Raw genomic sequence first — 22,469 nt, 5'->3', positions numbered from 1 at the left:
ATCAACCAACAGCCCCAGGTCCATTTCCTCTGCACAGTCCTGCAGCCACTCAGCCCCAGGCCTATAGCGCTGCATTAGGTTATTGTGGCCAAAGTGCAGGACCTGGCATTTGGCCTCACTGAACCTCATCCCATTCACCTCAGCCCAGTGAGGTTGATCCAGCTTATCTAGATCCCTCTGAAGGGGCCTCCCTTCCCTCAGGCAGGTTGACACCAGCTCCCAGACAAAAGACAAAAAGAGAAGAAAGCAGAAATGAAGAAGGCTTCTCTGAGAGCTGCCCCTGCACCTGCAGAGGTGAGTCCTTGTTATGGACAGACACAGCTCTTGTTGTCAGGGCCTCCATCTGTCAGACATGAATGAGACTGTAAAATCCTGAGGGAAGTGGCGTCCTGTTTCTGCACTTGCTTTGTTTCTTTGCAGTGTTTGAAGTGTTACACAAAATGAAGGATAAATCTCTAAAGCAGGTGGTCGGGATGCTGGCATGATGATGTTACTTATGTAATGAGTGCTATTATTTTGTAGTATGTTAATAGTTTGCTAATAAACAAAAAACAAGGGGGGGTTGGAGGGGTCGGTAACAGAGGAAGGGGTTCTGGTAACAGAGGATGCTGAGAAGGCGGAAATACTGTATGCTTTCTTTGCTTCTGTCTTTAGTGAAAAGGCATTCCCTGAGGAATCCCAGAACCTGGAGGTTAATGAGAGAGTCTGAGGAATGGGAGATTTCCCTTTAGTCAGGGAAGAGGTGGTCCGTGAGTGCCTAGGAAACATTAATGTCCATAAATCCATGGGACCTGATGGGGTGCATCCACAGGTGCTGAGAGAGCTGGTGGAGGTCATTGCTGAGCCGCTCTCTGTAGTCATTCAGAGGCCTTGGAAACTGGGGAGGTGTCTGAAGACTGGAGGACGGCCAGTGTCACTCCGGTCTTTAAAAAATGGCAAGAAGGAGGACCCAGGTAACTATAGGCCAGTCAGCCTCACCTTTATCCCAGGGAAGGTGATGGAACAGCTTGTGCTGGATGCCATCTCCAGAGAACTGGGAGTAAAGCAGGTTATCAGGAGTACTCAGCATGGGTTCACCAAGGGGAGGTCGTGCTTGACCAACCTGGTGGCCTTTTATGAAGATGTCACTGGCTGGGTGGATAGGGGGAGAGTGGCAGATGTAGTCTACCTTGATTTCAGAAAGGCTTTTGATATTGTCCCCCATGACATCCTTATAACAAAGCTGAGGAAGCATGGAATAGATGAGTGTACAGTGAATTGGGTCAAGAACTGTCTGACTGGCAGAGTGCAGAGGGTTGTCGTTGGCGGTGCTGAGAGGGGATTTGATCCAGGTTTATAAATACCTGAGGTGTGGGGGCCATAGTGGCACGGCTGGTCTCTTTTCAGTAGTGCGTGGGGACAGGACTAGGGGTAATGGGGTGAAACTTGTGCATAGGAAGTTCCACATGAATGTGCACTATAACTTCTTTATGGTGAGGGTGACGGAGCACTGGAACAGGCTGCCCAGGGAGGTGGTGGAGTCTCCTTCTCTGGAGATATTCAAGACCCGCCTGAACACCTACCTGTGCAACGTGGTGTAGGGAGCCTGCATTGGCACGGGGGTTGGACTCGATGATCTCTAGAGGTCCCTTCCAACCCCTACAATTCCCTGATTCTGTTGGAATGTGGGAATTCAAGAAAGAATATTCTGAGCAAAAGCTGTGGAGTGAGATAAATGGCATGAGAAAGCAAAGCTGATAACCAAGGAGGGCTCCAGAAGAGAAAACGAAGTCCAATAGGGCATATTTAGAGACAGGTGAAGAACCCTTGATGTCACTGAGGAGTACTAGGGTGCTCTGGAATGTCTCTTGGGCTCCCTACAGCACACATACTTGCTCTGGGGCATGTCTGGATGTCTGTAGAGCTAATTGCGGGGCCCTGAGAGACCTCTGGGGCACATTAGGTGGCACTGGCTTCCATGTAAGTGTTCCCAGGTTCCCAGAAGTCAACAGGGAAGCCTTTGGAGACCCCTTGGGAAGACTCAGTGGGGCCCTAGAGTGATGTAGCAGCTTGTGTTGGTTGCATCTGCTTGGCAGGGAAGCGATTTCCCTGGTGGGAGCTGACTGACTGGGAGGTGATTTCCATGGTTTAATTAATTACCTGGATTATAATTAAATAACACTGTTCAGCGTTCAATCAAGATTATATTTTTCCAAAGTACTTCAGTCGTGCATCTGTAGCAGCTTTGCTAAAATATATCAAGTTTATTCAAAATTCCAGTGATGCTCCTAAAGCACTTGAAGTGCATTTGAGGGGGGGAGTGACAAAACAGCTCTGAGAGAATCATCATCAAATCAGAACATGGGAACGGTAACTAATAGCAGAGATTCTGAAAAGAATATTTAAATTTTCAAATTACATTTTTCTGAAGTTGTATTTCACCAAGTTTCATCAATGTGCACACTGAAAAGCTGACTTGCTGTGTTTCTTTTTATAAAAAATCATGTGTTACAATTGAGAAAAGAAGGTATAGCATGGAACATTCTCCAAGTAAAGTGCAAAAAACATTTCTTCACAGTTCCAATTAATGTCTTATGTTTTGTTCAGACTCACTAAATGATGTATTTCAGGGTACATCACATGGGAATATAAGAAGACTATTCAGAGCAGGAGCTGCAGAGCAAGATGAACGGCATGAGAAGGTAAGGCCGGGAACCAAGGACACAGCTTTTGTGTCACTCAGCCACCTGTGGCAGAGGTCAGGATTTCAGCAGGGATTTCTGCAGACGTTCCTTGAACACCCCCAGGGTGGGTGACTCCACCACCTCCCTGGGCAGTCCATTCCAGTGCCTGGCCACCCTTTATGAAGTAATATTTCCTAATGTCCAGCCTGAACCTCTCCTGCCGCAGCTTGAAACCATTCCCTCTATTTCTATCAATAATGACACGAGAGAAGAGGCCGACCTCCAGCTCAATGCAACCTCCCTTCAGGAAGTTATAGAGAGCAATGAGGTCTCCCCTGAGCCATCTCTTCTCCAGGCTGGACATTCCCATCTCCTGCAGCCTCTCCTCATATGGCCCCATTGTGCTCCAGACCCCTCACCAGCTTTGTTGCCCTTCTTTGAACACGTTCCAATGCCTCAGTGTCTTTTTTGCAGTGAGGGGCCACAAACTGGAAACAGAATTTGAGTTGTGGCCTCACCAGTGCTGAGTACAGGGGGACAGTCACCTCTCTGCTCCTGCTGGCATCTCTGTTTCTGATGCAAAATGTATGTAAGTGTCACATGTGTGACATCCTTTTTGATGGAGTTCTGTGACTGGAGTTCAATGGATTTGAGAGCTGACTTGAAGCCTGTGGGCATCACCCAGGAGTTGGGGTGAGAGGATGAGGTGTAGGAACAGGAACCTCTTTGGTGGTTATTAACTCCCAACTTTTTGGTCAGGAATCTCTGTGTGTTTCTTTATCATGTAAAGAACAGAGTCATTGTGCAGCTTGTGAATGAATTGATTCACGCCTGCTGATTGGTGCTGTTCTCTACAGGGAGCTGCAATGGAAATGGACACTTGTGGTCCACTGTCCAGCCCCCTCCCGTGTTGGATTTTCTGGGCTTTGAGACACATCTTCCAGATGCACTTTGTGTTATTTCTGATGTGTTGACCTGTTGAGCTCCAGCCCCAAATGAGGATTCAAGTACTACCACCACAGTCCATTGGGACTGTAGTATTTCTTGCTAAACAGAATTCGTGTGCACCCTTGTCTTTTGTCTGCACAAAGGATCTTGTAATCATCTCTGTCTGTGTTTCTTTTAGACCCCGAGATGGAGCAGAGAGGAACACAGACTTGGGTGGATCTTCATTCAGGAGCAGGGACACGTCATGCTCATCTGAGGTGTCTGGCTGACAGCAAGAGCAGAGAGGTAAGTTTCATAGGGTCGCGTGCCCATTTTATTTTATTTTTCATTCATGATGCATAGAGGCGTTCCCCAGACAAAGTGAGCATTTCTCAACTGGACCTTGTAGAAATGAGCTAGGCAGTGAAAATGGGTTTGAAGCATTCCTAAGAGCCCCGCAAGAGAATGCTGAGAGTTAATCTGGCACCCTCCTTTGGAAGCGTCCATTGTCTGTCAGCTCTTCAGCTGTGCCCTAACACCTCCCATTGCGCTGCCACACCAGGATAGAATTCCAAGCCCACACTGAGTCCTGGAATGTTGTGGTGCCGTGTTGGAATCAGATGTGACCACGTGGTCTTGGCTCCCCGCCTTGTGGGGGGTCATGGTGGACCAGGCTGTTGGCCGTTGGTGATGTCATAAGCGTCTGGAATGAGGGGAGGAGCGGTGCGTTCTGTGTTCCTTTGTGGGTGAGCTAGTGGTCGGAGTGGTTGGTTGCGTTGTGGTTCTTGTGCCTTTAGTGCCGTTAGTTAGTTAGTGCTGTTAGTTAGTTAGTGCCGTTAGTTAGTTAGTGCCTTTATTTAGTTAGTGCCTTTAGTTAGTTAGTGCCGTTTGTTAGTTAGTTAGTGCCGTTCGTTAGTTAGTTAGTGCTGTTCGTTAGTTAGTTAGTGCCATTAGTTAGTTAGTACCTTTAGATAGTGACTTTAGTGCCTTTTTCTTCACACCGTTGTGTGTGAAGATAGCTTGAGGTGATCTCACTGCCAGGTATGTGCCATATTTTGTCCCCCCGCATGGTTTTGCCGCAGGGTATGCGAGGGTAGTTCTGAAGAAGTCTGTCCATACTGTGCTGTGTGAATAGAGAAAACAGAAGTGTGTTTCTGCTCTGTTCCAGCTCTTCACACTTGCTGTGATGGGTGTCGCGTGCAGTGGGATCAGCCGTGAGCCCAAGGTGGTGGCGACGGAGGTACAGTATGAAGCTCTGGCTGGTCTTTGTTCCCTGTGTTGAGCCAGCAGAGGGAGCTGCAGATGTACTCTCCTGCAGGAAAGAATGGGCCAAAAAGGGCCTGGCCAGCTGTCTGCGCCAGTGCCATTGCTGATTAGTCTGGGTAGAGAGAGATGCATCTTTGCATGGCCTGGCAATGCACGCCAGGAAGAGAAATAACTGTGATGAGACATGCAGCTCCTTCTGAAGTGCTCCTGATAAGGACGGAGCGCATTTGCTGCAGCTTTCTCTGCAGATGTGCTTCTCAACTTGAAATCCTCCTGGTTTGTCCTCAGCTCCTGACCACGGCCTGTTCTCTGTTTTGCAGGCTGATAACATGCGGAAGCCGCAGCTGGAGCGTGTGGTGTCATCTTTAAACGTTCCAGCGATTGCGGCGGCCCATGTTATTAGGAGCCACGTCGCCCAGGGGCCGGGTGAGCTCTCCCTTGAGGTAAGCAGTTACAGGCGTTCCTTGTTGTCATGCATAGAAGAAGGCAGTCGTTTGAGCTGTGTTTTCCTACCAGATTTGCTGAATGTGGGATTGACGTTTCAATCTCTTGCAGGTCGGAGACCTGGTGAGCATTGTTTCTATGCCACCAAAGGAGCTGAGCCCCTTTTGGAGAGGCAAGCGTGGCTTTGAGGTAGGCACACGCTTCTGACTAGAGAGTAAAATTTGAGTAGAGTCAGGAATCTCAGGTTGGAGCTGCTCTGCCTGCACAGGATGGCTGCTGGATGCAAACAGTTGTCCTGTGTCGGTGTCAGAGGACCTTCCCTTTGGCTCTGGGCTTGGGCTAATGCCCACCTGTCTTTTTGTTCTTATTACAGGTTGGGCTTTTCCCTGGTGAGTGCGTTGAACTCATCAGCGGAAAAGTTCCCGATTCCCTCCTCAATTCATTGCCAGAGCCAGGTATGTATGTTTCATTTGATAATTCGGGTTAGTTAAATCGAATCAAAATGTGGGTTTCAGGGGATTTGTTAATACCCAAGTACAGCAATCTCAGCAAGAGGACTGCATTAAGCTCCTTGGGTACCTCCAGGGATAGGGAAAATCTGTTCTTGAGTGTCCTTGTTGGGAATGCTCTTCCCGTTGTTACATGCCCTGTCGAATGCATTATGTTTGGCCTCGTCCAACTGAGCCAAGCCTGAAATTGAAATGAACTGGTTTCTTCGTTTTGTTGTGCAGTGCCAAGGAGACGGGGCAAGCTCATCCCCTTCCTTCGATCCCTGGTGAAGGCCCGCCCCAGGAGAGCGACGGAGCCGGAGCCAAAGAAGGAAGGGGTGTTTGGGTGTGACCTGGGGGAGCACCTTCTCCGCTCTGGGCGTGATGGTAAGGAACAGCCCATTCCTGAGGTCTTCCTCCGTTGGGCATCTAAAGGTGAAAGGGAGATCATACCCAGCAATTGTTGCAGCCTGAAAATGTAGGAAGCTTTCTGGCCACAGAGAGCATCCTGCATCCTTTTCCTAGCTCTTCTGGTCATGAGATTGGATTCCTCCATTCCAGAGGGAGCTGTGATGGGACTTGCAGTGTTTGTGGATTTGCCAGAATTACTTTCTCCAGGCTGTTGATAGGTCGTGGCATTTCTGGAAAGCCAAGAACACATCTCTGTGCAGTTTCCTCACAGCTGTCTCTGCCAGCTTTCTCCTCTAAGGTGGAAGCAAGCAGTATCCTGGCTGGGCTTGGAGGATGGGATGTGAAAAGGGCACGGACTGAACCAGGACTTCAGTAAGAAGCTGAGCTAACTGCTGGCTCTTGTTCTGTAGTCCCCCAGGTACTCCAGAGCTGCGCTGAGTTTGTTGAGGAGCATGGCGTAGTGCGCGGGATATACCGCCTGTCCGGCGTGGCGTCCAAGATCCAGCAACTACGGTAAGAGTGCTGCGACTGACACATCTGTCATTAGGGGTCCGTGCCATGCTGTGGGCGTTCCGAGGAACCCCTTCCTTTTCCTGACTGTTATTTGTGTGGCTTTGGACTTGTTTTCGTCTTTCTCAAAGCTCTCTGCCCAATTCTGTGTCTTTCTCTGCAGCCATGAATTCAATTCGGAGCAAGTTCCCGAGCTCAGCGTCCGAGACATTCACAGCGTGAGCTCCCTGTGTAAGATGTATTTCAGGGAGCTCCCAAACCCTCTGCTGACTGACCAGTTGTATGACAAGTTCTCGGTAAGCACAGGGCAATGTCTTGGAAATGACACGTACCTGTTCCCTGGGCGTCCTGGCTAGTGGTTGCAGCAGTGCCCCAGCTCTGAGGTCTTCTTTCTGTTAGCCCCATGAGGCATGTCTTTGCCACATCCTGCCTCTCACTGATGGCACTTGTGGTGGTGCCAGGAGGTGCTTATTTAAGCTATTCACAAAGCTTGTGAGAATTCCCTTTCTTTTGCTGTTCCCCAACTATTAGTGGAATGGGGTTAATAGCAAAGTGGACATGGAGTTGAATACCTGCTGCAAAGAGCTGCACTGCACAATCAGGCAGTAAAGCCCCCCAGAGCTTGCACTGCTTGGCCTTGATGGCACAGTCTGCGTGCTGCTGTGTTCCCCTGATGCCTCTTGGAAGGCATCGAGTCTGCCTCAGTGCTGACCACCAGCGCGCTGTCCCCATGGTTCCCAAACCTGTGGCAGCTCTCCAGCCTGACTGGTGTCTGAATCCCTTCTTGCCTTTTTCCAGGACGCTGTTCACGCTGCTGCAGAGGAGGAGCGGGTGCTCAGAATGAAGGATGCCATCCAGCAGCTGCCCGCTCCTCACTACAGGTCAGTGCTCTGCTCATTTCACTTCATCCACTAGCATGAAGTTATGTTTGTTTTGTGCACTGCAGCACAGCTTGCTTTTTGGTGCTGAACATCTGCCTCTCTTGTTTTCCAGGACTCTGCAGTATTTAATGAAACATCTGGCGAATCTCACAGGGAACTGCTCCATCACCAGCATGGACGCTAAGAACTTAGCGATAGTGTGGGCTCCAAACCTCTTAAGGTAAACTTCTTTTTCCATTTCAACATGATGCTTAGTTCTGCTCTCCCCTAACCCCAGGGACACAATTTCTAGATGACAGTTTCTACTCACTTGTTTAGCTGGGACTGCTGTGTCCCTGATCATCCAGGAGAATTTTCTCAGTGGCATCGCTGTTTGCCCACTGCGGAAGGCTCCAGAGCCCAACTTGACAGTTTTTAGCTAGAGAAATTCAGACTTGGGGAAATGATCTTGGGGAAATGACTTGTAAGATCTGCCTTTTCTTCAGATCCCAGCAGAGCCCGTCTGCCTGCACCAGTGAAGCTGCCTCCATGGAGCTGCAGACACAGACAAATGTGGTCGAGTTCATCATCAGCCACGCAGACGTCCTCTTCAGCTCCAAATCCACACCAGCTGTGGGAGAGGGTGAGCATCTTCCTCCATTAGCTTGATGTTGATCTGACTCCTCGATCCAATCCAGGTCTTCTCCAAGCCCTTTGAAAATTCTTTTGCTGTCGAGGAGACAGCAGGCTTCTGGGCTTAGATTAGAATATGGTGCCCCGTTGCTGGGTCCTTAGTGTGTCTAAACCCAAACCTTACATGGAGAAAACTGCCACTGCCATTTTGGTGTTCTTCATGGAGGTGAAGCTTGATTGAAGTGTGTCAGGAAAGCTTTCTGAGATCCCTTTCCCCCTAGTTTTTCTAGGCTTTTTGTTTGCCTGTTTTGATACAGAGAGCTGCTCTTAATTACGGTTGTGTCCTTTGCCACGGGCATACCTTTGAGCACAGAGTTTTTTTGAGCTCCTCTTCTTTGAGTGTCTCGGATAAGCAAGTCTGCGAGAAATGCAGTACTGGGATGGCTGTGCTGCTGCTTTCTGATCCTCCGTCTTACCTGTGGTTTTCCCTTGCAGGGCACAGTTCTCTGGCCGGGTCCATGTCTGTGTCTCCTGCTACAAAGCTGCTTACACTGCAGGAGTCACAGGCTCAGAGAAGCGGCCAGAGCAGCTCTCCCACAGCTACGTGGAGCAGCGACATCGAGGTGGAGGAAGGCCCCGCAGCTGTACCAGGGACCTTCCACACAGTCATTGATCTTCCATCTAAAAGGTAAAGAGGACTTCCCATTCCAGCCCCTATCTTCATTGGTCGGGTAGGTTTCATTGGTTTATTTTTTGTCCATTATATATATATATGAGCCTGCCAGCTCCTGTCCTGTCCTGCTGTGTATCCTTTACTCACATGCTCTGCATCTTGATTGACATGGTTGAGAGGAATGTAGCCAGCAGGACTTGAGGGCTGAGCTGTAGGAATGGAAGCATCCTCTGCTGTTTGAAACAGAGCACGTTTATAAGCTGTGTTTCAGCAGAAAGCAGGCAGTGCCAGGAATGGGCAACTATTGGCAAGGGCTCAGTGCAGCTCTTCCCTCACCCTGCACCACGACTGACAGCATGCTCTGTTTTCTCTCTGCAGACCAAGTTCTCCCAGTAGGAGGGCAGAGTCACCAGCTTGCAGTTGGTGTTCATGCTTCTGCCTGCACAGAACATCCCATGTGGCTGAACACCAACTGCAGAGCAGTGCCAGGGAGCCCTCTGAAGTAGAAGTCTTGGTCCTGGCAGGTAAGGGTGCAAATCCAGCTTTCAAAACACTGCTTGTCAGCAACACAGTTTGGACAGGGTCCTGGGCAACCTGATCTAGTAAATGTGTATGTTTGGTGGCCCTGCTAGGCAGGGGGGTTGGAACTACATGATGCTTGACGTCCCTTTCAACCCGGGTCATTCTGTGATTCTGTGATCTTGTGAACGTATGACACTAACCCCTGTGCATCTACTCCTTCCTAGGTGACTCGAGCCCTTGTCTATCCCAGCGACAAAGGGCATTTGATGATGACGCATCCTGTGCTTCCCTCAATGGAGAGCTCATGGGAAGCACAGGATGCTGCAGTTCAAGTGACAGCCTTCCAAATGAAATCAGCAATGGAGAGAAGAACGTCATCATTGTGCAAGCTCTAATTCATCCCATCCCTCCTGAAGCTGCTGACCTGAGCCTGCCAGACACTACAAGCACCTGCCAGGACTCTGACCCAGAGCTTTTCGAGGACAGCCCAGCCCAAGCACAGCCCGAGTGCCCCAACAGCGACACCACCATGCAGGCTCAGGTCAGCGTCACAGAGGAGAAGGCAAGCATCTCGGAGGAGGCTGTAGAATCAGGCCATGAGTCCCAGGCTCCGAGCAACAGCCTAGGCTCAGAACCACAATGTCCTTAACAACAGAGGATTGGTCCCATCTTAAAGCCTGGACCTCTCACGCCCTCCCTTGTTCCATTTGAATAAAAGCACGCTCATGCTCAATCAACACCTTGACTGCATTCCGAGTCTTCATTCACAGAGATTGGGATGAGTGCAAGAAACATCAAGGCAGCTCAGCTTACAACGCTCTGGCTGTGGGGTGCGTGCAGCAGTGCTCTGGGTGTGTTCCCATTTTGCCTGACTTTGGGATGCCTGCAGCGAGAGCTCTGCTACCATTTTTTATGGCAGCAAAAAACCCCTAGCTTCCTGGATGCTGCTCATGAAAACCACAAGCTTCCCGGCTGTGGCTCTGTGATGCTTTTCAGGGCCTTTTGATGCTCTTGGACGCCGTGGCTGCTCCCTAACACCTCTGTCCTCCCGCCGTGTCCATTCCTGGCTCCCACCTGTGAGCTGTCCCTGCAGATCATCTCCAGCCCTGCCATCATCGCGCTGCGGCAGGAGGAGCTCACCCTGACCAACATCAGGCAGTGCTGCCTGCCTCTCTCACTCTCTAGACCAAGTGTAACTACGCTGTCGTGGAGACAAATGCTTTCTGTCACATCCTCCATCCCCGCAGACATTTACCGGTAGGCGGCTCTTGCAGAAGAAAATTCAAGCAGCAGAACCTTTTCCTCAGCTACAGCACACAAATGCTCTTGGAGGGGGTTGTTGAATGAGGCCGCCAGTCTCAGGCTCTGGCCAACAGCACGAGCTCTGAGCCACTCTCATGATGACAAGACCAGATGAGTCCCATCTTTCCTCCAGACCTCACACCCCCTCCTTTCTCCTATTGAATAAAGGCACGCTCGTGCTCAATCAGTGCCATGACTGCATTCTGAGTCTTCATTCGCAGAGATTGGGATGAGCACAAGAAACATCAAGGCAGCTCAGCTTGCAACGCTCTGGCTGTGGGGTGCGTGCAGGGACACTGTAACCATACAGGGAAAGGCTTCCACTGCCTCCTAAAGCTGTAGTCCAGCCCTGCTACTGCTCTGTGGCACAAAGCCCTGAGGGATGTTCCATATTGTTAACCTAAGTGAAGCCAGCTTCATGCACTGTGTTTTGTTGTTGCTGGGTGAGAGGGGGATGCACGTTGGTGAGAAGATGAGCATTGCTGGATCTGCCACGAGTGTCCCTTCTGCCTCTAAGAATATGTCCTAAGTAGGATGTGAACACTGCTGGCACTTCCTCATTGCACGTGCTTGGAGGATCTTCAGTTCTTGCACATTCAGGATGTCTGTCAGTGACTACGAGGAAATTCTCCAGTACTAGGAATTCCATGAAACAGTTGGAACGGGTAAGTGTCATCTTTGTACAGAAACAGCACGCCTAACAGTCTGTCTCACCACTCTAGAATTAATCTGAGAATAGATTGACAGCTCTTGTCAGTTCTCTAAGTCAGGTTTCATTTGGATAAACTTGAAATTGGATTTTTGAAACCAGTTGGAAATTGATGGTGCTGATTACCTCTTCCTCTAATTAAAGCATTACACACAGTGTATGCTAGGTACTCTGCTTTACCTGTAATATTATATTAGTGAAGAATTCACACTCAACTTTAAGCATCTGTGTTTTGATTTGTAGGTGGTTTTTGCAAAGGTAAAACTCGGGCGGCATCTTCTTACTGGTGAAAAGGTTGCACTAAAAATCATGGAGAAAGTTACTGTAGGGGTAAGCCAAAAGGCATTTAAATATGATAATATCTTCTGTTGGAGTTGTGGAGTTCTCAAGAACACGGGGGCAGGTGGGATGGTGTTGCAGAACGGCGGGAGAAAAGCAGATGACCACACCTGTAATTGACATATGATCAGCTATTCTCGTTTATTCCTTGACTGCGTGTACCTTTATAATACGGATAATTAGCTCATACATATTGCAAAAGTGGAGCTCATCATTCGTTCCCAATTACATACCATCCCCAAGTATCTTTGCAGCTTGTTGTTATCATCCTGAAAGTTACTACCTTGCCGAGTTCACAAAACCATGGTTAGTTTCTCAACATCCCAGGGCATCCTGTTGATCTCACTGTCCTTGCAGGTGGCATGGCTGCTTGATTAACTGCACCGTGTTTACGACCCTTCTCAGCTAGCTGTAAAAAACACTCTCTACAGGATGGTACATAGGAATGCAGCCTACTGGTCCCATTGCCTTTTGAAAGATGCTGTAGAGCTGGAAACAGTTTAACAGAGCACCACAAATCTTGTTCCTCATTGTTCAGAGGGCAGTATTCTCTGGCTGTAAAATGGAGGAAGTTATTACATTATTACATTACATTATTGTTACTTTATTACAGCAACTTTACCAAAATGCCAATGAAAATGCTGAATGTTTTGTTTTTCAGTTTTCACAGCTCTGTTTCAGAATTTCTATGGGAGTGATGTCAGTCATTGCTGAGTTGATGTTGAATTGTGTACTGTCCCATATGTGCTTGTTCTGTTCCACAGCAGTCAGATGTGGTACCTGGTATGTCACAGTAGTTAGCGATTTCATCGCTTGCTTTCATGGTCTCTTAAGGATGACTTGCCTCATGCTAAACAGAAATTGATGCCATGAAGAACTGAAGTCATCAACATGTTTGCCCATTGGATCATGTAAGAGAGACACCAAAGAAATATTTATAGTCTTAGAGGTAAGAAATAGTTTCTGCTTTCTGTGCTGTCATTGTTACTTATCTTTCTCTGATACTCTCTAAATGCATTTTCAGATAACCTTATCTTACAGGGGAGCTGTTTGATTGCACTGTTTCTAAGGACCACGTTTCGGAATAGGAAGCTCCAGTCTTTTTTTGACAGGTTGTTTCAGCAATTGCTTCTGTTCACAGTCAGGGTTATGCCCAGGCTCAGAAACCAGTGAGCCTGAACTGCAGTCAGTCTTCCATAAATAATAATGAATGTGTTTTGATTTTTCTGTTGGGAGAGAAAGTTACAGTACTCCTCTCCATTCCAGTGGATTGCAGGAGAGAACTGAAGGGGGCAGAAGTAACACAAAGTAGAACTCATGGGTTGATTGAATTGATAGATATTTTTAGATAGTTATTGCTATTTGGTACTATGTACCCAAGGCTATGAGGTGCTGCTCTTGTTGACACAGGCTGTGAAAGATGACTTGAGCTCTAAGAGTAATTTCCCTTCTGCTCTTGATATGAACGTCAAATTCACAATTACAGTGTTAAGAACATAATATAAAAGTTGTTGCTGCTGGCCTGTGGACTTCCATTAGCTGTTAGCCATAGTTTGGAACTTGCAAAGCAATCTTATTTAGATTTTAGTGATGAAATCTTCTGATGAAATCTTCTCTTGTTTAGCTGGGACTGCTGTGTCCTTGATCATCCAGGAGAATTTCGTAGGTGGCGATGCTGATTGCCCACTGCGGAAGTCTCCAGAGCCCAGTTGGACTGCTTTGGGCTGCAAAAATTCAGACCTGGGGAAACAGTCTTGGAGGAATGACTTGTAAAATCTGCCTTTTCTTCAGATCCCAGCAGAGCCAGTCAGCCTGCGCCAGTGGAGGAGCTGCTGCCTTGGAAGTCCAGACACAGACAGCAGTGGTGGAATTCATCATTAGCCACACAGACGGCCTCTTTGGCTCCAAATCCACGTCAGCCATGGGAGAGGGAGCAGGTGAGCGTCTTCCTCCATTAGCTTGATCTTGATCCAATCCAGGACTTCTCCAAGATCTTTCAAATACACTTTGACTCTCAACGGGACAGGAGGGTTCTGGGCTTAGATGAAAACATGGCACCCTGTTGCTGGGTCCTGAGAATGTGCGAGGCCAGACTTTACATGGAGAAAACCATCCCTGCCTTTATGATGTTTTGAATGGGGGTGAAGCATGATTGAAGTGTGGCAGCAAAGCTTTCTGAGTTCCCGGACCTGTTTTCTAGGGTTTTTTTTGTTTGTTTGTTTGTTTGATTGTTTTTAATGCCTGTTTCAATACAGTGAGCTGCTCTTAATTATGACTGTGTCCTTTGCAACGAGCATACCTTTGAGCACCCGGTTACTTTGAGCTCCTCTTCTTCCAGTGGCTCGGATATGCAAGTCTCAGAGAAATGCAGAACGGGGATGGCTGTGCTGCTGCTTTCTGATCCTCCCTCTTACCTGTGGTTTTCCCTTGCAGGGCACAGTTCTGAACCTGGGACCAAGTCTGTGTGGGAGTCTCCTCCTGCCACAAAGCTACTCACCCTGCAGGGGGCCCAAGCTCTGAGAAGAGGCCAGAGCAGCTCTCCTGCAGTGACACACAGCAGTGAGATTGAAGTGGAGGAAGACCCCACAGAATTTCCAGGGAGATTCCACACAATCATTGATTTTCCATCTGAAAGGTGAAGAGGACTTCCCTTTCCAACCCCTGTCATAACTGGTCAGATGGGTTTTATTGGTTTATTTTTTGTCCATTATATCTTTGAGGATTCAACTAACACACAGTTGCCGAATGGGCTCAGTGGAGCCACACAAGGTGCCTTTCCTTCCTGGTTGGGCAGGCAGTCACGCGATGCAGAAAGCCACGCTGGCGTCTGTCCTGTTCTGTGCTGGCTGTACCTGGAAACGTTGGGGTTTTCCAGATTTCAGGGCCACGTGCCTGAAACCAGTTCCTGTTCTCCTCTAAGGAGAGCTGTTGGTCAGACTTGCCGGCACTAGAAATTAGAGATAGCAGTGAGCTGAGGCTGAGGTGGTGTTAGTGTAAGATTCAGGGATGCTTTAGAGCCTTTCTTATGGCTGCACAGTTCTTCAGAAAGCAGTTACACCTGCCAGCTCCTGTCCTGTCCGGCTGTGGAGCCTTTGCTTACATGCTCCGCATCTTGCTTGACATGGTTGAGAGGAATGTAGCCAGCAGGACTTGAGGGCTGAGCTGTAGGAATGGAAGCGTCCTCTGCTGTTTGAAACAGAGCGTGTTTCTAAGCTGTGTTTCAGCAGAAAGCTGGCAGTACCAGGAACAGGCAACTATTGGCAAGGGCTCAGTGCAGCTCTTCCCTCACCCTGCACCACGACTGACAGCATGCTCTGTTTTCTCTCCAGACTGAGTTCTCCCAGAAAGAGGAAGGAATCACCAGCTGGCAGTTGGTGTTCCTGTTTCTGCCTGCGCAAACCATCCCCTATGGCCAAACACCAACTGCAGAGCAGTGCCAGGGAGCCTTCCGAAGAAGGACTTGTGGTCCTGGCAGATAAGGGCGCAAATCCAGCTTTCAAAACACTGCTTGTCAGCAACACAGGTAGAATTCATGTTTTCAGTGGCTTGTACCTCCTTCTGGCGTTCAAGCCCATGCCTGACATCTTCAGCTGAGCCCTGTTTTCCCAAAGGAGCCTCTCAAGCTGTTTGAAGCCTACTTGACAGGCAGCACCAAGCCTTTGCCTCCATGGGCAGAGAAAGTTGGATGCTGACCCCTGTGTATCCACTCCTTCCTAGGTGAATCCAGTCCTTGTGAACCCCGAAGTGCCAGGTCAAGTGCTGATGGCTCAGAGAGTGCTTCCATCAGTTGAGAGCTCATGGGAAGCACAAGTCACTGCAATTCAAATGACAGCCTCCTGTGTGACAGCAGCAACGGAGAGGAGATCATCGTGATTCAGACACTCATTTCTCCCAGCTCTGCTGAAGGGGCTGATCTGAGCCTGCCAGAAAACACAGTCACCAGCCTGGACTGTGGCCCAGTGCCTTTGCAGTGCAGCCCAGACCAAACACAACCCGAGTGCCCCGACAGCGGCACCTCCAAGCAGGATGAAGTCACTGTCACTGAGGAGCAGCCGAGCCTCTTGGAGGGGGACTTGGAGTCAGGCCTCCAGTCCCAGGCACCCGGCAGCAGCACGAGCACTGAGCCACTCTCTCCTCAACAACAAAGCATGAGTCCTGTCTTTCCCATGGACCTCTCACATCCTCCTTTCTCCGAGTGACTAAAGGCACGCTCATGCTCAATCAACAGGATGGGATGTTGGAAGAAGAAATGCTTAGAAGAGAAAATTTCCAGTGTTCATTTTAAAATATGCCATTTTTAAAAAAAAAGAAGATAGAATAAGCAGATGTTGACAGATAAAGGGCACCTCATCAAATGTTGGGAAAGTCCATCTTGAGGAAACTTGGATAAGAGCAGAAAATAACTGTTTATGGATATACCCAATCACTAAAAATACCACTCTGAGTGCCAGCTCATGGCCCCAGACCCTTTTCTTCATTTCAAGAGCTGTCATCACAGAGGGCATCTTCCTGAGCTGGAGACCCTGAAGGAAAACAATCCTTGGTCCTCAGTTAGTCCATGTAACTGATTTGCCTCGGAGCTGTGAACGTCACAGTGCACTGCTGAAAAACTGGCAAAGTTTCCATGGAAACCCTGTTTTGAATCATCTTATGCTCTGTTATTAGAGTATGAGAGATGGTTTGCATTGTTGACTAAACATACTTTTAGCACCATAGAACCATAGAATATCCCAGTTTGGAAGGAACCCAAAAAGATCATCAAGTACAACTCCTGGATCCACACAGGACTACCCAAAAATCAGACCCTATGTCTGAGAGCACTGTCCAAAATACTTCTTGAAATCTGGCAAGCTCAGTGCTGTGACTACTTAATCTGGGGAGGCTGTTCCAGGGCCCAATCACCCTAAATCTTAGTTCCGTTGATTCCTGAGAATTTCTTGGATGACCACGTTCCTATGTCATATGTATCCAAGTTAGATTGCATGAACCAAGCAGATCAATGTGATCTCATCCTCAACAATTTTGCATAAACCTAAAAGCACTGAGTTTTGTAAATGGGAAAGAAACACAGAGCAGACGCAGTTCTTATTCAAACTATAAAATGTCTATATGTTTCATGGGAAAAATAAATTTATATTGAATATATTTATATGTAAATTTAATTGTACTGTAGAAATAAAAGAACATCAAAAATAATGAGAAAATGTGCTGTTGTTTTATTCATCTTCACAATGATGATGAAGAAAATTAATTACAGAAGGATTTGGCCCAATATTCACTGACTTGTGTTGTCCCAGATTAGACTTCTCTAAGTGTAAACTCAGAGACCGAAACTACTGTCTTGATGTTCAGATGTCCTTTGCCCAAACCAGTGGGGTTGCTCAGGTGTGTGTAGGTCAGTGGGTATGTGTGCAAGGACGAGCATGCACATATATGTGTGTGCACAGGGGTGTGCAGAGTGTTGGAGCTGCACAAGGACATTGTGGTACCGGTGTGTGCGTGCACTTTGGGAGTGAAAGGAAGGGGTTACACATGTGTGTCTAATGTCTGGACTGTGGCAGCAAAGAGGCTGCAGTGTTGTTCTCTGTAGGAAGAGGCCAGTAGTTGCCCCATGTCAGGCAGAACCAGTTCAAGTGCTGGCCAAAGCTGAGTCAAGGAGTGATGCTGCTGGCACTTCTGTGATAACTTTGTTAAGGAAGGTTCAAACCACTGCATAGCATATGTGAGAGCTATGAGCAAGAATGGTGTGAGACAAACAGCCCTGCAGTCACCAAGGTCAGTGAAGGAGGAGGAGAGGAGGCTTAGTGGACATGGTGGTGATGGGCTGATGATTGGGCTGGATGATCTAAGTGGTCTTTTCCAGCTCTCATGATTCTATCATTCTGTGACAGGTGATGTTAGTTTTGTTGACAGGTTCAGCAAGGTGAACTGGGACCAGAGTACATCCCAAAATCTTTGAGCTGCTGGACTGGAGATAATCTTCCCAAAATAACTAATGAAAATAGTAGAGCCATAAAAGGAATTTCTTTATCACTATGAGAAAAAGGGAGGGATCCTTTGGCTAATGAAGGCCTGATTTGGCAAAGCCAGAGACAGTTTGCTTTGCACCACATTTATTTGACTTTCCAGAATGGTGTACTTACTTTCCAGGTATTTCTAAACAGTGATTTTTTATTTCCAAACATGGCTAACAGCAGGTTAAAAATTCTTTCTTTTCTTTGTTTCCTTTCTGCTAAGAATGAATGAATTTAATGTAGTCTTTTTCTTGCTTCCTTCTTTACAAAGGAGACAGCTGCTGCATCATGGTAAACAAACATTCAGATGGTTTGGAGAACAAGTCCTTACACAGACTACAGTGTACAGCAATAAAGGGCACACACAGCAACATGCAAGTGTGTAGTCCAACCACTGACTCATCCCCACCACACCCACTAAATCATGTCCCTCAGTGCTATATCAGGGTTCTATATACCTATATAACCCTGTATATCAGGGTGCTATTTCTTCTCATCAAGAGTAGCAGTGCACTGGAACAGGTTGCCCAGCAAGGCAGTGAAGTCATCATCTCTGGAGGAGTTTAAGGAAACATTAGATGAAATACTTTGGGATGTGGCTTAGTTGGCAACACTGGAGGTAGGTGAATTGTTAGACTAGAAAATCAAGGAGTTCTTTTCTAAACTTAATCTTTCTATTATTCAGCTAGAGGAAGTCTGGTGTTAACTTATCCCACTTATTCAAAGAGCATCCTTACCAACAAAGTACTGTACTAAAAAGGGAGCAAATCCTCCTCTCACTGTGGCTGGGAAGAAAAATATGCATTATTAATAGATTAATATATTTTCATCAACTCATACATTTTTTTCCTTCTGTGCAGAAGCAGAGATGTGTCAGTAGGGAGCATGAACTTGCAGATTTCCATTAGGATATTTAGCAACACAGTCAGTAAGGGAACTTCTTAAAGGCACAGATGATTTGCAGTTGCCCATCCCTCAGTGAGCTTCTTCTTCTAACTAGCCAAGAATGCCTTCAGCAAAGGAGTCATTGTATGAACTGGGCATCCTGGGATCCCACCTTTACTCAATAGGAGCAAGTCAAGTGCATTAGTAAACAACCCAGAAAACATTTACTTTTAGCTGGGGGAAATGCCATGAGCCCCGAAGCCAGTCCAGTTCTCATAAGGTCTTCCATAAATTAAAGTCACACCTACTGCAAGATGAAAAGTATTCAACCAAGATGAACCACACAAAAGCAGAGCAGGATGGAGCAGGTTTGCACAGGGCCACACATTCTTTCTCTGCTCTCGGTTCCACCTCCACGATTAGTCAGTTCTGCTCTGATGGATAGAAACGTGATTTCTTGATTTTTTCCTTCCAGAAAGTTATATTTTAATGAAATATGGTAATAGGAAAGTTTCTTTGTTTCATAGGTTTGTCTTCTGGAAAGGAAGCCTAGGGAGACACACAGACTGATCATTGGTTTAATGGTATGGGCACTGGCTGAAATGAGAACCTGTCCTTCCCTATCTTCAAATCTTAACAGGAGGCAGGAACTGGCATTTTCTTATGAACTCTCCTTTTCCTCCAGGATATCAAATGGTGTTTTACTTTTAATGTGGAAAAGAATCAATATTTGATGTCTTCCACTTTTGATAGAAGGGATTTCTGCATTTCAGGACAGCACCTTGGCTTGTAGAGAATGCAGGAGACAAGTTCCGTGTAGCCTTCATGAAATGTCCTTGCACAACCAATCTAATGGCCAACTTTGATAACTCTGTGAATCCTGCTCTTCTCCAAGTGGATTGTACTGGAAATAAAACTAAAAAGAGTAAGAACTACACTGCTGACTGGACAAGCTTGTGAGAGCTTCTGACACCCACAGATCTGATCCACATCCCTTCACTACAGAGTCACCCTCAGTCTCACAGTGGTTGATCCTCAGCTTCAGGAAATCTCTCCCTCCTTCCACAGGTCTACTTTTCTTTATAGACAGAAACAGCTGAAGTCAAGATGTCATTGCTCTCGTTACCCCTGAAGGCAGGAAATTACTTCTTGTGATGGTGCATATGGTAAAACGGCATTTCTCTCATTCAGTACTTTGCATTTACTTTACCTTTCTGTGGCTTTATATACTGCTATGGCCAATATTTAATGAAGTCTGGCACAGAGGCAGACCAATTTTCTTTCTGCTTCTATCATTTATAATTCAATCACTTCTTACATTTTGCATGTAGGAAAATGGAGAAGTCACCAAAAAATGGAGTTTGTTTTATTTCTCAACTCCAAGGAATCTCTACAATATTTCCTTGTTTCCAATGCTCTCATCCCCAAAGGCTCTTTATCTCCAACCACTCCAATGTTAATTTTATTAGACTATGCTGTACATGGAATTACTCTCTTATAATCCATTTGCTACTTGTTTATCTCATGTATGATTAGTGTTTCTCTCCTGATTCTTATCTAACACTTACTAAGTATAAGGGTAATCTGGGTATTGGGGTGAATGACTACCCTCAGATTCCCCAAGGGATTAGAATACCATGATTGCTTCGTGATACAAATGGAGAAATGAGACCTGCAGGTTTTTTTGCCATTTTGCCAGCAAATTTGATTCCAGATCAAGAGGCTTATGATGTGTTTGCTGCAGATGTGACCAGGATGAGAATAGAACCAACATTTCCTGGGGCTAAGTCCTGCTGCCGCCTGCATGTAACAGGCAACGGGACTGCCCAGCATGTGCAAGGCAGCACCTCTGTCACACCACCAGAATGTTTAAGGCTGTCGGGATTGTTGTGAGCGTCCCATTAACACTGAGGCTAGAGATACCCTTAGGACTGACATTACTATTAGCATTACTTTGATGGTGCCCTATCTGGGTCATTTCCAGGGGATGTCTGGAGTAAGGCGCAGTGTCAGGAGAAAAAGAACAGACTCTGTTACTTTATAAACGTGATAATAGAGAGAGTTCATTGGAAAAAATACAACTCTTAAATAATGCAAAGCATGCTTCTGATTGGATGCAGGCATCACCTGGGCTCTGATTAATATTACTTTTAAGGTAAAGATTATTGTTACCTTAATGATTGTTTTTTGGATTATGATCAGGGTTAAGGTTCCTTTTGCTACAAACTTGTAGCATCATTTTTGTTGTTACATTTGGAGTTAGAGACGATTTTAGAATCAGGGTAAGGGTTAGGATTAGAGTTACATTGCTGTTTAATGCTGTTATCTTTACAGCTCCTGTGAGGGTTGGGGTCTGGGTCAGGTGTTTAAAAAATGAAATGAAAAAAGAATTAAAAAAATATATTGAAAGCTTCAGATTTCCTTAATCTTTGTGGGAATCATATAATGTGCAACTCAAATCTACCTCTTCGTGCAGTGACTGCCTGTAAATTTGCTAGAGCCTGATATAATATGGCCTTGTGCCATAGTCCTCCAGACTGTTGCTAGGATTCATTTCCATATATTGAAATTGAATTGACCTAATATATAGGTCAGTTACCAACCTCTTGTTTTTAGGTCTGCCTTGTACTTTTCTGCGGACAGAGCAGGGCAATGTTTCCAACAGTCAGTACATTCATTCTGTGCTGTGCTGGGCTCTACCCACCCTGCGTATTTATCTTGTGCTTGTCTCAATTCTACCCATGTCAGAATGCCCCCAGTCTGAACTTAACTCTGTTCAGCAACTTTCTTGGTGGAAAAACTACTTATACAGCTGTTTTACAAGAGGGTTATACATTCAGTTAGGGCCTACACTATGTACTGAAAATACTGGAAACTTCCACTGCAAAAACACAATCTACCTCTCCCATCTGTGCAGCCTTGCAGACCCAGAGCACGCCAGGTTATTTCTGCTTTCATAGCATTTGCATGCTGTAGGGTGAGAAAAAGGTTCTGCTGCTTGATTCTTCTGCAAGAGCTGCCTACCGGCAAATGGTTGCAGGGATGGAGGATGTGACAGAAAGCATTTGTCTCCACAAGAGCAGAGTTACATTCAGTGCAGAGTGTGAGAGTCAGGTTGGTGTGGAAAAGCACTGACACGCTGGGGATGATGCAGTGCTCACATGTCTAACACTCACAGACATGACTGTCAGAAGGATGGTGCTGTGTTGTGCTTCTACCTTTGGCAGCCCCTGGAGAAATGCTGTGGCACACAGAACACCTTTGTATTGCACTGACTGCTGCCATGCAGCATGGATTTAACACACCAAATCCAGAGGAGCATGACTGCATCTAACTGCCCTGAGAAAAACTACTGTAGCTGAAGAGATGAGGAGGCAGCTGCTCATCTGCAGAACAAGCAGCACTGCCAGACACTGGGCCAGGTGAGCACCTCCTGCTGCAGCGTGATGATGACAGGGCTGGAGATGATCTGCAAAGCCAGCTTAAAAGTGGGAGACATGAGTCAACATGGCAGGAGGACAGAGGTGTTAGGGAGCAGCCAAGGCATCAAAGAGTATCAAAAGGCTTTGAAAGGTATCACAAAGCGACAGCCAGGAAGACTGGGATTATCATGAGCAGCAACCTGGATGCTAGAGATTATTTGCTGCCATACAAAATGGTAGAGATCTTGCTGCTGACATCCCAAAGCCAGGCAAAATGGGAACCCAGAGCTCTGCCTGCACGAACCCCACAGCCATAGCATTGCAAGCTGAGCTGCCTTGCTGTTTGTTGCATTCATCCCAATCCCTGTGAATGAAGACTCGGAATGCAGCCAAGGCGATGA

At 46.9% G+C, this 22,469-nt stretch overlaps 2 protein-coding genes across 3 annotated transcripts in view; both read left to right on the top strand.

Annotated features, from left to right (window-relative positions):
* The first annotated feature begins 5,178 nt into the window (after nucleotides 1-5,178).
* The window catches only part of LOC107307464 (rho GTPase-activating protein 32-like), a 173,932-nt gene continuing 156,641 nt past the window's right edge, over nucleotides 5,179-22,469 (top strand). Inside the window, exons 1-12 of one of the 2 annotated variants that reach the window (XM_085530462.1) lie at nucleotides 5,179-5,299; nucleotides 5,412-5,489; nucleotides 5,674-5,755; nucleotides 6,032-6,175; nucleotides 6,610-6,712; nucleotides 6,873-7,005; nucleotides 7,508-7,590; nucleotides 7,703-7,810; nucleotides 8,076-8,212; nucleotides 8,698-8,890; nucleotides 9,254-9,399; nucleotides 9,622-10,136. In XM_085530462.1, the coding sequence (XP_085386588.1) occupies nucleotides 5,186-5,299; nucleotides 5,412-5,489; nucleotides 5,674-5,755; nucleotides 6,032-6,175; nucleotides 6,610-6,712; nucleotides 6,873-7,005; nucleotides 7,508-7,590; nucleotides 7,703-7,810; nucleotides 8,076-8,212; nucleotides 8,698-8,890; nucleotides 9,254-9,399; nucleotides 9,622-10,046 (1,746 nt within the window). In that variant the 5' untranslated portion in view covers nucleotides 5,179-5,185 and the 3' untranslated portion in view covers nucleotides 10,047-10,136. Of the gene's footprint in view, nucleotides 5,300-5,411; nucleotides 5,490-5,673; nucleotides 5,756-6,031; nucleotides 6,176-6,609; nucleotides 6,713-6,872; nucleotides 7,006-7,507; nucleotides 7,591-7,702; nucleotides 7,811-8,075; nucleotides 8,213-8,697; nucleotides 8,891-9,253; nucleotides 9,400-9,621; nucleotides 10,137-22,469 lie in introns of those variants that run through there. The other variant, XM_085530463.1, reaches the window with a different exon arrangement.
* LOC146753391 (rho GTPase-activating protein 32-like) lies at nucleotides 13,271-15,341 on the top strand. Its single transcript, XM_085529242.1, has 3 exons — nucleotides 13,271-13,684; nucleotides 14,181-14,382; nucleotides 15,077-15,341. Exons 1-3 carry the CDS (start codon nucleotides 13,420-13,422, stop codon nucleotides 15,339-15,341), a joined length of 732 nt encoding a protein of 243 aa, XP_085385368.1. The 5' UTR covers nucleotides 13,271-13,419.

The sequence above is a fragment of the Coturnix japonica genome, chromosome Z, assembly GCF_054131305.1.
Source record: "Coturnix japonica strain WE chromosome Z, WE-NBRP24, whole genome shotgun sequence".
NCBI classification, from domain to species: domain Eukaryota; kingdom Metazoa; phylum Chordata; class Aves; order Galliformes; family Phasianidae; genus Coturnix; species Coturnix japonica.
The sequence above is the reverse complement of the archived record's forward strand: the minus strand, read 5'-3'. Positions and strand labels throughout refer to the sequence as shown.